This window comes from Palaemon carinicauda, chromosome 35 (assembly GCF_036898095.1).
Source record: "Palaemon carinicauda isolate YSFRI2023 chromosome 35, ASM3689809v2, whole genome shotgun sequence".
NCBI lineage: Eukaryota > Metazoa > Arthropoda > Malacostraca > Decapoda > Palaemonidae > Palaemon > Palaemon carinicauda.
In genome coordinates this window covers 65,142,100-65,158,435 of record NC_090759.1, presented here as the reverse complement: position 1 = coordinate 65,158,435, position 16,336 = coordinate 65,142,100, and the positions used below count along the sequence as shown (strand labels likewise).

The window sequence follows — 16,336 nt, the reverse complement described above, 5'->3', positions numbered from 1 at the left end:
AAAGGGAGTAAAGGTCACATTTACCACATATGCTCTTAAGTTACCGTATGTTAACAAATTGCAAATCTGCCACATAGCCGATTTTAACGCTAACTCATGAATGGCAGAGGCAAGGGACAGTGACAATGCTCTAAAGACTGACCATATATCTATATATTCAGTGGCCGAGTCCCTCTCCATCTAATCTAGGCCCAGGCAAAAGTTGCTCATGACTCTCCCAAATACCTCCATTCTTGGCTCACAAGGATGGATCTCCCTTCCAGCAAAATGCCAGGCAGGGACATTTCTAATAGGTGACCACAAGCCTTAAACCCATTAAAGTTAGGCAATGTTCTTGATCATAATTTTGATAAGCAACCACCAGCTTTGAAGATCCGGATCTCTCTCTTCAGTAAGACTTATATAGTGGAGAATGCCACAGGTACCACACTACAAGTATTTGTCAACAAACAGCATTTACAAGATAACACAAGGTTCTATATTTAATAAATCCCCTTGTTTTTTTAACTACAATAACCCTGGTCTCTCCCCGTTTTAAAGAACATGTAATGCTTGTAAAATTACAGTACTACTAAAATTCTATTGTTACTACAGTATAGGTAGAACTTTACCTGTAAATCGAATGCAGTAACCCAGGAAGGCTAGCATAATAAGGTAGTGATGGCCACAATACTGCACAACTGCAGCACTCTTGTATAGGAAAGGCAGGGAAGGTATAATACCAACAGTTACTGTAAGTCCAATCAATAGCCATGATGCTTCAAGGAAGCTTAGATAGATATAAAGGAAAGTCTTTATGTATCCCCAAAATGTTCCTAGCAACGTCATCAGGAAGAGCAACACGCATAGTTCAGTTGTGCGCATGAGTTGGCTGATGTTATTCATCTGGAAAAAAAAAAAAAAACCTAAATCGTAGTATGTATGACTTAAAGCTAGGGAATTATATGGCAACTATATTATACATGAATCATATGAATAAAAAATTGTTGTGCATCTCTACTTACCAGGCTTCTCCTTTGTACTTGGACTTCAATTGGGAGAGCAAGAGTGACTACAGCCGTCACCAACATCAACCCATCAAACACGTAAAATGCTGGAGCGTAGTTGTAGTCTCCGAAAGTTAGTACTTTCTTATCCATCAAGTACCCAGCCAGAGGTGAAAAGATTCCTGCAATATTAAATAAATATGATTTAATTATAACAATATAACACTTAACTAAAAGTGTGCAATGAATTAGCAGGCTCTTGCAGATGAATGAAATGACTTTAAACAAAAACAAATGAAGTAAACTACAACATAATAGTTTACTCAGCCTGCTAAAAAACCATAGCAAAAGATTTAAGGTCAACTAAAAAGGAAAATATAAATTCTATCAAGTTTTTCTGTTCATTATTTCTGCTCATACATTATATTTATTTGAATTAAATAATACTCTTTGTGTTTTATAACATAATACTTACTTGAAATAAGCAATATTGTACTCTATAAATAACACAACAAATATTTACTTAATTGTCTCACAACTTATAATGTAAATGATATAATTCAAAACAGATTTTCATCATGGCAATCAAGTTCAAAGTAATACAGTACACATACTCATGTTCAGAATACTAAATCTATACTGTATTAGAATTTAGTGGACTATGCAATAGCTTGTGGACGCATGCAAAATGTAACATTTTTTCAGTGTTCAATCAACAATCGCACTGTATTTATAGTTTGCAAATCAACCTTTACTAAATAATATACAGTATTGCATATGTACTCTTTCCAAATTAGGGAGGAGTCCTTCAGACCAGCATTTATGTTGCTGGAATCTAGATTGATAGTTCTATATAATAAATTACTGTATATGAATAAGAAAAAAGGGTGGGGAGGCTTTGTAGTTCGTTGGGACGGACCTTGTGTAATTAAAGGTTATGACTTAAACCCCACATTTAAAAAAATGAAACAAATACAAGAACACCACTTAACCTAACCTAGGAGTTGTATCCTAACCTACAAAGGGGGGGGGGGGCTACGGCCCCTATGAACCACCTTTGACCGCCGTATTCTTATCTTACCCTCAAACTAAGTCTCAATTCTGTGTTTGCCTACCAACTCGCTTCAGTCCTGGCATGGTAACACTAAATACTATTTCGTAAATCGTAAAACTAGCTTCGTATTGTCATGTTTCAGACAAAATTAAACATTTTCCCCATAAAGAAATTATATTTGACAAGTAATATTAAAGTTCACGTCTATTGAACGCTAGTGCTTAGTAGGGAGGGTTTTCTTGATTATGGCTACAGATCATTCACCATATGAAGGGAATTTTATGGTTTTATTTTTGCACTAAAATATAAGTTCTTAGTAGTGTCTTTTAGCCCTCAGCTGCATTGCTTAATCATCTACTTTTGAACCACTCTCTGTAGTCTCTTACTACCAAACTGGTCAGCATCTTTAACTTAATGTTACTTTGATTTTAACCAACATCTTTACCTTGGTGTTACTTTAATTTCAACCTATTACTCAAGAACCAATCCTTTAGCCAACACAATGAAACACGAGAAGCACCATTTACATGTCTTTTTAAACTGGTGACATGTCAAGATCGGAAATTGAAGTATGCACAAAACTTACCGACAGCAATGAGGCCACACATTTTCTCCCTGCCATAATCCCCCTTGTGCTGGTGCACCATTGTCAGGGCAACAGCCTCTAGGAGAGATACTAAGATGGCAGACATCATTTCTGCCATTGCACGGACAGCAAAGTACAACCACATGGTTAATTCTAGGTTTCCCTCGACAATCTTGCACCCAGGATTTTTTAATTGGCTGTTCATGTTTTCCTGAAGGAGAAAATTAAAATAATACATTGCAGTGCTGATATAGTACACTAAAGATAAATAAAGTGACATTATTATTTTTATTATTATTACTAGCTAAGCTATAACCCTAGTTGGAAAAGCAGGATGCTATAAGCCTAAGGGCTCCAACAGGGAAAATAGCCCAGTGACGACAAGAAATAAAAAAAATAACAGAATAGTGTGCCTGAGTGTACCGTCAAGGAAGAGAACTGTAACCTAAAACAGTGGAATACCTTGGTACAGAGGCTATGGCACTACCCAAGACTTTAGAACAATGAGGGTAGACAATTCAGATGGCAAGAAAGGGAATGGTCATGAAATTAGTGATCAGTACTGTCATTTGTTGTTAGTTGGCACTTCAAAAAGAATTTCTAATATCAGCTGATCCAGTCAGGAAAGATTTACAGTAATTTAAATCATTACGCAATGGATATTTTTAATAAGATTTTACTCTACCACTATGGTAGTATAAACAGTTTAGCAAATTTCCACATTTCTTATATGATTATTTAGCACCTCAAAGTGTCCTAAAAATTAAGATTTCCTAACATTGGGAACTGCCTTCAGCATCCCTGCTTACAAATATAAAGCCTATACAGTGGAGTATAAGTACGGTACCCTACTACAAAAGCATATTTCAATTACATCTTAATCCTAATGGTTACCTGTGTGAACAGGGTTGTAGCTAAGCATTTAATAATAATAATAATAATAATAATAATAATAATAATAATAATAAAGAGTGAATTTTGGCTTAAGATTAAACAAAATAATATATATATTCATATCAGTCCTCATGTAAAGATAAATCAGTGTGGAATACAAAATACAGTAAGAGGTTTTAAAAACTCGCGCAGTTTCTTTTAAGAGTTGGAAAACTTGGAGGGTGACAATGCTTACCATCAAGCTGGCGTTACAGGAGACATTGCAGTGAGGAGACAATCTGCTGCAGGTGAGACTTGTATATTCTGAGTTGTTAATGCTGAAGTTCTGTATAGGATACTGGCAAGTATAATCGCCTTGACTCTTTCGTAAAGATAGGGTCGCATTAAATTCCATGCTTTCCTGAAAACACGATTATTAATGAAATTAAAGGTTTCCCATAAGAAAATAATTTACGAATGATTATATTACGGTACAGTATTCCAAATTTTCCTAGTATACTGAATAAGGCACAAGCCAAGATGGTATTAACTTAGATAGCAGGCTTTGACAGAATAGAAGTCTTAACTGCAAAACCAAGGAAGATGCCATGAGGTTTAAAAACTAATACTGATGAAAATGAAATAAAATGAACAAAAAAGGATACAGACTGTTGTAAATAAATACCTAACAAAAACTATATTAACTGTAACTCAGAAATATACATGCAGTACAAAAATAAAATTAAAACTCTGGATTTATCTAAAACTGACCTCCTCGTTAAAAATTTGACATTCCTGGTTCTTCTTTTGGTTTTTGCAAAGTACAGGCCACTGATGCTGTTCAACTGTTGGTTCTCCTACTCCTTTTCCCAGCTCTTGTGGCTGATCGCAGGACACTTTACAGCCTGAAATGCTGAAACGAGCAAAAGAACTACATGAGTTACGTGGTTTATGGAGGTAAAAGACAAATACTACACAGTATTCTAGAAGTATTATTCCAGCTGTAACTATAGTATATTGTGGAATGATCTTCCTAATCAAGCAGTTGAATTGGTGGAACTTTTGAAGTTCAAACTTCCAGCAAATGTTTTCAAGTTGAACAGGCTGATATAAGGCTCTCTTCATAGTTTATATATGACAGATCTATTTTAACGTTGTTACTGATTTCAAGATATTTCATATTCTTTAATCATTACTTTTCACGGAGTTTATTCATTTTCTTTCCAAACTGGGCTATATTCCCAGTTGGAGCCCTTGGCCTTATAGCATTCTGCTTTTCCAACTAGGGTTGTAGCTAAGCAAATACCGGTAATATTAATAATTGTCATGGACATTTGTGAGAGAATATGGGAAAGGGCTAATTTGCTCTCACACTCTCTTTAATTTCTAAGAGATGTTGGGTTATTACAGTTTGCCATTCCCATTCCCCTTGAGAAAACGGGGGTGGGTGCTCATGCATACTGAAAGGTAGGCAATTACACGATACAGTATTATATCATACAGGTAATGTAATACTTATGCTCACTCTGCTGGAGTTTCAGCCACAGGTAACTTTTTTTTTATCTACTTGTAAAGTTTGACTCATTTATTTTTTTTCTATACACTATTAATGCAGAGGTACTTTACTATGTTCAACTAACTTGACTTCATTTTCAGCTTCCACCCCTTACTACTGTATTTGAGATCAAGCACCATAGGGGACAAAGTTACAAATTCCCAAGATTTTTAAGGGAGTGCCTTAGAACTTCAAAACTAAATTTGTTCTTAGAATGTCTGACCTAGTGGGATGGGAAATCATCAATTTTGTCACCGCCCTCATCAAGTGTAAGTAAATCAGTCAACACTCCATCAAATTATGGAAAACCATCATGGTCAGTTAAGTTAAACTTCAGTGTTGCTGTTTCAGCATTCTGGATACTATACTACTGTACAGGATATTTTTATTTTCTGGAAATTATCATCATCATTATCACCTATGGCTTTTGATGCAAATGTCCTTGATTAGGTTTTACTCGTCATCTCTATCTTTAGCTTTTAAATCAATACTTCTTCATTCATCACCTCCACACTTTAAAGTGCTTAGCCATGCAGGCCTGGGTCTTCCAACTCTTCTCATGTCCTGTGAGGCCAAGTTAAAAGTTTGGTAAGCTAATCTCTTTTGGAGAGTGTGAAGAGCATGCCCAAACCATCTCCTACCCCTCACCATGATCTCATCCACATACGGAACTCGAGCAATCTCTCTTATATTGTAGTTTTATTTCTAATCCTGTCCTGCCATTTAACTCACAATGTTCTTATGCGGGCTTTTTTCTCAAATCTAAAAAATTCTGTTGGATAGTTTTATTGTCGTACCATGAATCATGTCCATACTGTAACACAGATCTCACTAAACTGATATACAGTATACTGTACCCTAATTTTACTATGAGATATGAATAATGAAAATTTTAAAGACCAATTATAAAAGAATTATCACTTACTTGAATTGCAAAACAACATAATCAGCAGGATCGAAGCACGCTTCCCTGCATGTGCTAATTGAAAGCAACGCTCCCTCGGGTCTGCAATTGACTATTAAGGGGATCTCAGTTTCTGTATACCGAGGCACAAACAGCAAGGCAGTGTGGAGACTGGCACCTGTGATAAATAGGAAAGAAAAATAATTCAAATAAAGGATTGTGATTGGGTCTTCCGAACTGCACAGATTTAACTGTATGGGCTCTTTTTGTACAATCAAGATTACCAAATCAAAACATCAAGCGAAGTCAGACTTACGTGCTGATCTTTTGCGAGCAAGAGCCAGTGAGCATTTAACCAACTAAGATTATTAATAATTAAACCTGATATCTAATAAAATGCTTTCAAATCGTTTTTCCAGATTTTGATCTGGTATCAACAGATAATAAATTTTCAGGGGTTGTGAAAATCCTTAAAAATTAAGGCTCCTGGGACATTGTAACCTTAAAACTGAGGATCCTGGGACGTTGTAACCTTAAAACTGAGGCTCCTGGGACATTGTAACTTTAAAACTGAGGCTCCTGGGACACTGTAACCATAAAACTAAGGCTCCTGGGACATTGTAACCTTAAAACTGAGGATCCTGGGACGTTGTAACCTTAAAACTAAGGCTCCTGGGACATTGTAACCTTAAAACTGAGGCTCTTGGGACATTGTAACTTCAAAATTGAGGCTCCTGGGATACTGTAACCTTAAAACTAAGGCTCCTGGGACATTGTAACCTTAAAACTGAGGCTCTTGGGACATTGTAACTTCAAAATTGAGGCTCCTGGGATACTGTAACCTTAAAACTAAGGCTCCTGGGACGTTGTAACCTTAAAACTGAGGCTCCTGGGACATTGTAACTTTAAAACTGAGGCTCCTGGGACACTGTAACCATAAAACTAAGGCTCCTGGGACATTGTAACCTTAAAACTGAGGATCCTGGGACGTTGTAACCTTAAAACTGAGGCTCCTGGGACACTGTAACCATAAAACTAAGGCTCCTGGGACATTGTAACCTTAAAACTGAGGATCCTGGGACGTTGTAACCTTAAAACTAAGGCTCCTGGGACATTGTAACTTTAAAACTGAGGCTCCTGGGACACTGTAACCTTAAAACTAAGGATCTTGGGACATTGTAACTTTAAAACTGAAGCTCTTAGGATATTGTATAAAAAAAAAAAAAAAAAACACCGAGGCTCCTGGGACATTGTAACTTCATGTTCGGACTTTACTGGCTTTAGACCTAAAGGTGGGATTATGATATAGTATTCCAAGTTACGCTTCTCCAATTATCCCAATTAAAAACTTGATAAACTTCATCCAGCCTCCATAGTATGCACGGTTTTATGGAGCATAATGTATTGCTCTACTTTTAACATAACTAATCCACAGATTGGAAGATTGACATAATGTATTGCTCTACTTTAACATAACTAATCCACAGATTGGAAGATTGACATAATGTATTGCTCTACTTTAACATAACTAATCAACAGATTGGAAGATTGACATAATGTATTACTCTACTTCAACATAACTAATCCACAGATTGGAAGATTGACATAATGTATTGCTCTACTTTAACATAACTAATCAACAGATTGGAAGATTGACATAATGTATTACTCTACTTCAACATAACTAATCCACAGATTGGAAGATTGACATAATGTATTGCTCTACTTTAACATAACTAATCAACAGATTGGAAGATTGGAGCGGACGCAATTGCTTCTTGTCTAACCCTAATCTCAGGGGTTCTTATGTAAATTTTGAGTGTTTAATAATTTGGAATGGATTCAAACTCTGGCATATATTGTTAACTGGTAACGAAACCGAGAGCATTTAACTTCTCAAGTGTTGATTAAGTAATTGGTTATTATTATCATGGAGTGTTCAATGTGCAATCTTTCATACATAAAAAAACCGCCTTAAATACCATTTCCTTTCGATGCATGATCCCACAGAACAGAATGCCAATATGTGAAAGAGAGAACAAATGGAAGTAAATACACAAATAACCAATAGATACAAACATATCACTATACATACGCAATAGTTATCAAAGGTAATCCAATCCACAGATGCATTCTGGGGAACTTTTCTTAATGGTAATTTCTTTGGTAATTTATATACATTCACTTACTACATCTCCGAAAATTACCATTTCATATCTCGGTGATTCAAGGAGCAAATTACGTGTGAAACGAGAGAGAGAGAGAGAGAGAGAGAGAGAGAGAGAGAGAGAGAGAGAGAGAGAGAGAAAATCCGGCATTTTCAACATTATAGTTCCTCGAATTCCACATGTCATTTGCATCAACATATTCCGGAAATCAGAGAAGATTCTTTTGACGAAATCTTGTTTGACAACTGAAGAAGAAGAAGAAGAAGAAGAAGAAGAAGAAACTCTTGTTTATCTCCGTGTCGCTACACGTTCCAAGGATCGTGTTAAACACACGGATGACACGAATTTCACAGCACAGCTTTGCCTATAATGCGGTTCTTGAGAAAAAAAAATATTGTGACGTTCTCAAAAAAATATTCAACAAGATGAAAATCTAATCGTGCAACTGGGTAGAGATTTTTCTATAAAATTTCGACAAAATTTCTGAAACTGGAAAAGCGTATATGACAAACACTACATTTGGTCAGAAGATTACAACATATTCGACACTTGGGATGAAATTTTTGATAAAATTTCGACACAAGAGAAGAACCTTTCGACAAATATTCTACAACTGAGAAGATTTCGACAACCATGCAACAGTTGGAAAGTAAGTTTTTAAAGATTTTGAAAATGGAGAAGTTTTGGGTAAACATTTCTTCCGTCAATTTGGAAGAAATTTTCGACTATAACTGTAAATTAAGTCTTGAATTCTTATCGATTTAACGGCTCTGTGTCACAATCTCACTTAATTTTTCAACACAATGAATTTTAAGTAAATTCATATGTGACAACGAATAAAATTTCACCTGATAAAAAATTTCATGAAAGATTTATACGTTTAAGGTTAATTAATCTCTTCAGTAAAAGAAGAAAATACATATTTTCTTCTCTTTTATCAATTGATTTACAATTACACATAATTTGCAAAATTTACTCTGTGAAATATTATTATTATTATTATTATTATTAGCCAAGCTACAACCCTAGTTGGAAAAGCAAGATGCTATAAGTCCAAGGGCTCCAATAGGAAAAAATAGCCCAGTGAGGAAAGGAAATAAGGAAATAAATAAACGACGAGAATAAATAAATAATAAATCATTCTTAAAAACAGTAACATCGTCGAAACAGATATGTCATATATAGACTATAAAAAGACTCATGTCAGCCTGTTCAACATAAAAACATTTGTCGCAACTTTGAACTTTTGAATTTCTACTGATTCAACTAACCGATTAGGAAGATCATTCCACAACTCGGTCAAAGCTGGAATAAAACTTCTAGAATACTATGTAGTACTGAGCCTCACGATGGAGATTATCACTGAGAGAGAGAGAGAGAGAGAGAGAGAGAGAGAGAGAGAGAGAGAGAGAGAGAGAGAGAGAGAGAGAGAGAGTCTGTTTTGTCCTTGTTGCGATTTCTGTTCTCTTGAAGGTCATTTAAAAGTATCAATTACTTAAGACTTCCGTGTTACTTTTTTCTAAGTAAATTTTCGCAACCAAATTAGTATAGATCTGGAGAAATTTAGCATTCCAGGAATCTCAGTAGTCGAACATCAAATCTGTCAACAGATTTTCTTTTTTTCAATGTCGTTACCAACTGAGTATTTCTTCACATATTTTTATTCGTCTAATTATTTATTTAGTTATTTTATTATTTTCTACTCAGTTTTAACAAACAATTTGTACTGTTCGCGTAATTGGTTGTTTCATAAAATCCGTCAAGAACTAGATGGACTGGAGGACTAATTGAAAATAGAAATTAATACACACATTATATATAAATTACATACAGTATATGCATACACACGTGTTTATCTATATACTGTATATACATATATATATATATATATATATATATATATATATATATATATATATATATATATATATATATATATATATATATACATATATATATATACATATATATATATATATATATATATATATATATATATATATATATATATATATATATATATATATATATATATATATATATGTACGTATATATGTATGTATATAAGTATATAATTAACTACTATCCTCTCCAAAACCTAAAGATCTCCGAATTTTGAAGATTTTTGCTTTTTCTTTTTAATTTTCAGAATTTTTAATTTCTTTAGAATATACTCTCAACATAATCAATTGCCTTCAATGAAAATTGCATTAGAGAGAAGCTGTGTGCTAAAAGCATATGCATATTATATATATATATATATATATATATATATATATATATATATATATATATATATATATGTATGTATATATATATATATGTATATATATATATATATATATATATATATATATATATATATATATATATATATGTATATATATGTATATATATATATATATATATATATATATATATATATATATATATATATATATCCAAACTAAATTTTCCTTCGTATTCCAAAACTAAGGTGTTATACATAGGCGATGAATGGCCTTCCCGACCCCAGTTACGGCCCCTCTGGTCCAAATTTATAAAATCAACTGTTTCATCTAATTTACAAAATCAACTGTTTCATCTAACTCCAGAATGATTTAAAGACCACTCATGAATGGCAGAAGCAAGGAACAGCGACAATTCTTTAGCTAATAGGATAACGCCTTAAAGACTGACCATATATACCTATGATCAGCGCCCAAGACCACTCTCCACCTAAGTTAGGACCAGGGAGGGCCAGACAATGGCTGCTGATTCATCAGCAGCAAGATCTATAGGCTCCTTCAAACCTCCCATCCTTAGCTTACAAGGATGGTAAAGTTGCAGACACTACAAGAAACTATCGAGCTTGAGCGGTACTCGAACCCCTGTCCGACCAATAGGCCACCACAACACTACTTCTTCGTTATAATGGCATAACCAAGTGGGGTCCCCACCGTCTGAAATCCCTTTGCACGGCCACAAGATCCCTCAGGAGGGCTTACTGGATACAACTGCGCCTGAAGGGCGTCAATAAGCAATTTCCTTCAGGCATTACCCTCATTGGACCAATGCGCAGTATGACTGTATGAAGTGTTAGATTGGGTGCTCGAGAGGAGGACACATTCTTCTTCTTTGTTATTTATAGTGGTTAATATTAACAGCTTGGTTTTGGCAGCTTTTGTATACCTTCGCTTTTTCTACATGAATTTTTAGCATGTCAAGGTATTTTGCATTTACTATTTAGAGATCTGTCATAACCAAATAACTGTTTGGCTTTGTTTTAATTAATCAATTTTTAGCTTGTCAAGGCCTTCCGTATTTACTATTTTGAGTTTTGTCACATTTAAATCAGTGTCGAGTTCAAAGGTTTCTAAAAACCTGTTGATTTTGTTTGCTTTTCATGTTGCTCATTTATTCATTATTCAATATTTGTTGCACATATATGTAATTTCTTATCTGAAGTCTTTATCGGTATTCATTGCACACACCAATCATCCATAAAAGATTAATTAACCAGTTTTTTTTTTTTCACGTAAACAACATCTGAGTGTCCTTTAAAAATTTAAGTCACTCTGAACTCCCTTTGAAAATTCAAAATTCAAAATAAAAGTAATTCTAATTTATTAGAATACAAAAATCACAACTTGTGAATGTCCATTAAAATGAAAATTCTAGATAATCTAATTCATTAAAATATAAAAATCACAACTTTTGAAAGTCCTTGAAAAATAAAAAATAACTTTAATTTATTAGAATATATAAACCTCACTCTTTGGTCATTCAAAATTTCACAAATTTATCTCTGACGAAAGACAAATATTCCCTTTCTAAACTATCACTGAAGTTTTGGGGTTGTGGTGGCCGATGTAGTAACGTCCTTGATTGCTGATTGCCAGACTGGGGTTCGAGTTCCGCTAAAACTCGTTAGTTTCTTTGGTAGATGCAACCTCGCCGTCCTTGTGAGCTAAGGATAGGGGGTTTGGGGGAGCCTATAGGTCTATCTGCAGAGTCATCATGAGCCATTGCCTGGACCTGTTTGGTCCCTAGCTTGGGTGGAGAGGGGCTTGGCGCTGATCATATGATATATGGTCAGTCTCTAGGTCATTGTCCTGCTTGATAGGGCAATGTCACTGTTCCTTGCCTCTGCCATTCATGAGCGGCTTTTAAACCTTTAAACCACGGAGGCTGGGCGAAGAGACACTAAACTTGGGGCGTATTGCCAACTATCACACTCGCAGAGCAATTTACCTGTCAGCAATTCCAGCTGATCTGTAACCAGTTTTTTTTTTTTTTTTTTTTTTGTCAGGGAAAAACATCCGCTGATTTAGATTGGATTATACTTCAACGTGTCACAGCAATACAGTATATCAGACTCTTTAAAATACTTTAACCTTTCTGTTACCAATACACATTTGCGACACTATATATATATATATATATACATATATATATATATATATATATATATATATATATATATATATATATATATATATATATATATATATATATATATATATATATATATATATTACAAGCTAAGCCATAACCCTCGTTGCAAAAACAGGATGCTATAAGCCCATGCGCTCTAAAAGAGAAAAATAGCCTAGTGAGGAAAGGAAACGAGAAAATAAACTACAAGATAAATAATGAACAAATTGAAATGAAATATTCTAAGAAGAGTAACATCATTAGGTTTGGTCTTTCACATATAAACTATAAGAGCTTAAAAAGAAAAAAAGGGAAGAGATACAACATAGAATAGTGTGAAAGAGTGTACCCTCAAGCAAGAGAACTCTACCCCAAGATAGTGGAAGACCATGGTACAGGTATGTATATATGTATGTATATGTATATATATATATATATATATATATATATATATATATAGAGAGAGAGAGAGAGAGAGAGAGAGAGAGAGAGAGAGAGAGAGAGAGAGAGAGAGAGAGAGAGAGAGAGAGATTTTTTGCTAAACCCGTATTGTACAGCTTGCTTTGTTCCTTTCCTTAATAGGAATATGTGCTCTCTCTCTCTCTCTCTCTCTCTCTCTCTCTCTCTCTCTCTCTCTCTCTCTCTCTCTCTCTCTCTCTCCTAATCCCTAAGGCGTTCCTATATCCGTCAGGCTCGCATGCGAGACTAAGTGAATTTCATGCAAGCCTAAAACAGGAACGCCCCTTCGACAACCACAGGGAAACGGCCACTAGCTAATAAAAACGATAGGAATACGCATGACTCTCTCTCTCTCTCTCTCTCTCTCTCTCTCTCTCTCTCTCTCTCTCTCTCTCTCTCTCTCTCTCTCTCTCTCTCTCTGTGTAAGCGAAACAGCTGGCTTAAAATGAGAACTATCATTTACAAAACTATTACAATAAAATAATAATTGAATGTGAATGCCAGGGAAATATAGAAGAAAAAGTAAGCGCAACAAATGAACGAGGAATGACAAGAAAAAGAAAAAAGGAAGAGGAATAAAAAGGAGAAGTTAACTAACACTGAAAAATACATGAAAAAGCTCAAAACACAATGATAACCAGCACATAAAAAGGAACTGTCTAAATTCCACCACAGAACTTCAGAAGCTCCACCTTGGAAATCTTTGGTGCGCTCCTTCTACGAGTTACCCAACTTCTCTTAACATTCATCCTCATCAGCTGCTGCTAGTTCACTGCAGGACAAAGGCCTCAGACGTATCATTCAACTCGCGTCTGTTTGGTCCACTGCAGGACAAAGGCCTCAGACGCATCATTCAACTCGCGTCTGTTTAGTCCACTGCAGGACAAAGGCCTCAGACGTATCCTTCAACTCGCGTCTGTTTAGTCCACTGCAGGACAAAGGCCTCAGATGTATCCTTCAACTCATGTGTTTAGTCCACTGCAGGACAAAGACCTCAGACGTATCCTTCAACTCGCGTCTGTTTAGTCCACAGCAGGACAAAGGCCTCAGACTATCCTTCAACTCGTGTCTGTTTAGTCCACAGCAGGACAAAGGCCTCAGACTATCCTTCAACTCGCGTCTGTTTAGTCCACTGCAGGACAAAGGCCTCAGACGTAACATTCAACTCCCGTCTGTTTAGTCCACAGCAGGACTAAGGCCTCACACATATCCTCTCACGTTTGTTTATGGCCCTTTCATGTCAGTCTATACCAGCAAATTTTCTTAGTTCGTCAATCCATTGTCTTCTCTTCCTTCCCCTACTTCGATTACAATCTATAGGGCCCATTATTTTATTCTCTAACATTACTTTCAAGCAAATGTAAATCAAACCATAAATGGAAACAGGATGTTTATAAAAGAATTAAATCTAAATTGAAAAGTCACATACAAAAATGTACGTGACATTATTATTATTACTATTATTATCATCCTTATTATTATTATTATCATTATTAATCAATATTATTAATTATAATAATAATTACATGTGTAATTTTCCTATGTGTAATTTAGTTTTATTCCCTTATAGCTTATTTTCCTATCACTGATACTTCCAGATACACGAATACTGCACACAAAAAAAAAAAAAAAAAAAAAAAAAAAAAAAAAAAAAAAAAAAAAAAAAAAAATTAGATTTCAGCTTTGCTAAACTATTTCACAGGATGTTCCAATCGACCAGTTAATAAATAGGTATGATCTGTCTCATTCGCAAACACAACGGGGGGTTCTGTCTTTGTTCGTTGTCAACCTCAAACTCTGCTTATTTGTTCTTTGTATTGGGTACATTTTTTTTCATTTTATACCTAAACTTTTTTTTTGTGTGTGAAAGCGAATTAGTTAAATGTACATTATGTATTACGCGGGAAAAAGTTATTTACAATCTACTCTATATAATGAAGAGCAAGTGTCTGGGTTTGCGTGTATATATATATATATATATATATATATATATATATATATATATATATATATATATATATATATATATATATATATATAGGCTACATATATATATATATATATATATATATATATATATATATATATATATATATATATATATATAGGCTACAATCATATATATATATATATATATATATATATATATATATATATATATATATATATATATATATATATATAGGCTACAAATATATATATACATACATATATATATATATATATATATATATATATATATATATATATATATATATATATGTATATACACACACACACACGTACGCACGCACACACATACATACATACACACACACATACATATATATATATATATATATATATATATATATATATATATATATATATATATATACATACGTACATACATATCTTCAGGTCATGCTGAGCGGTATGGCCAAAAGTATGAATTTTCTGTCTATCCCCATACCTCGGGTAGGGGGAGAGAGAGAGTAGGCACACCCTGGTGAGAGTCAACCCCGAGAGGTACACTCGGAAACCTTAATCTCCTAAAAATCACCCAAATTAGCATGTTGCAGTTAGGAAAGGGGAGGGGTGCAAAGGGTTTAATATGCGAGCTTGTGCATATCTCTGTAAATATTTAGCCTCCATTTTGACGGGTCGCGTACACTGGTAACATGAATATATACGTTTACATATATATCCCACAAACAACCTCTTTGAGATACTAAAAATAACCCACATTTAGAGGTTTAAAGGCTATTCATGAATGTCAGAGGAAAGGGACAGTGACATTGCCCTATCAAGCAGTACAATGATCTAGAGACTGACCATACTACAAAGGATCAGCGCTCAAGCCTCCTCTCCACCCAAGCGAAGGCCAAGGAGGGCCAGGTAATGGCTGCTGATAACCCAGCAGATAGACCTATAGGCTCCCCCATACCCCACATCCTTAGCTCACAAGGATAGTAAGATTGCAGCGACCAAAGAAACTAACGAGTTTGAGCGGGACTCGAACCCAAGTCTGGACAAACACCAGGCAAGGACGCTGCCACCAGGCCACCACAACACATTTAAAGGCAAAAATATAAATTTAAATGAATTCATATTGAAACTTTTTTGTTTCACTCCGTGCTTCTGGAATTATATAACCTGCCACTTTTGAAGAGGCGGATCTGTCATACCGTAAGAAGGGTAATCCATCAAAACTTTTCATAAAGCGGAATTAGTTGTTTTGGGGAACCATGATAATACTGGCTTCTTAATAATCTATCGTATATAATAAAGAGCAAGTGTCTGGCTATATATATATATATATATATATATATATATATATATATAATATATATATA

General features: G+C 34.6%; 1 protein-coding gene across 1 annotated transcript in view; it reads right to left on the bottom strand.

Annotated features, from left to right (window-relative positions):
* The window catches only part of LOC137627810 (major facilitator superfamily domain-containing protein 6-A-like), a 116,535-nt gene that overhangs the window by 2,756 nt on the left and 97,443 nt on the right, over positions 1-16,336 (bottom strand). Inside the window, exons 3-8 of the mRNA XM_068359176.1 lie at positions 5,980-6,136; positions 4,271-4,412; positions 3,756-3,920; positions 2,627-2,837; positions 1,005-1,168; positions 612-885 (exon numbers count right to left, since the gene is read on the bottom strand). Coding sequence (XP_068215277.1) covers positions 612-885; positions 1,005-1,168; positions 2,627-2,837; positions 3,756-3,920; positions 4,271-4,412; positions 5,980-6,136 — 1,113 coding nt within the window. The remainder of the gene's footprint in view (positions 1-611; positions 886-1,004; positions 1,169-2,626; positions 2,838-3,755; positions 3,921-4,270; positions 4,413-5,979; positions 6,137-16,336) is intronic.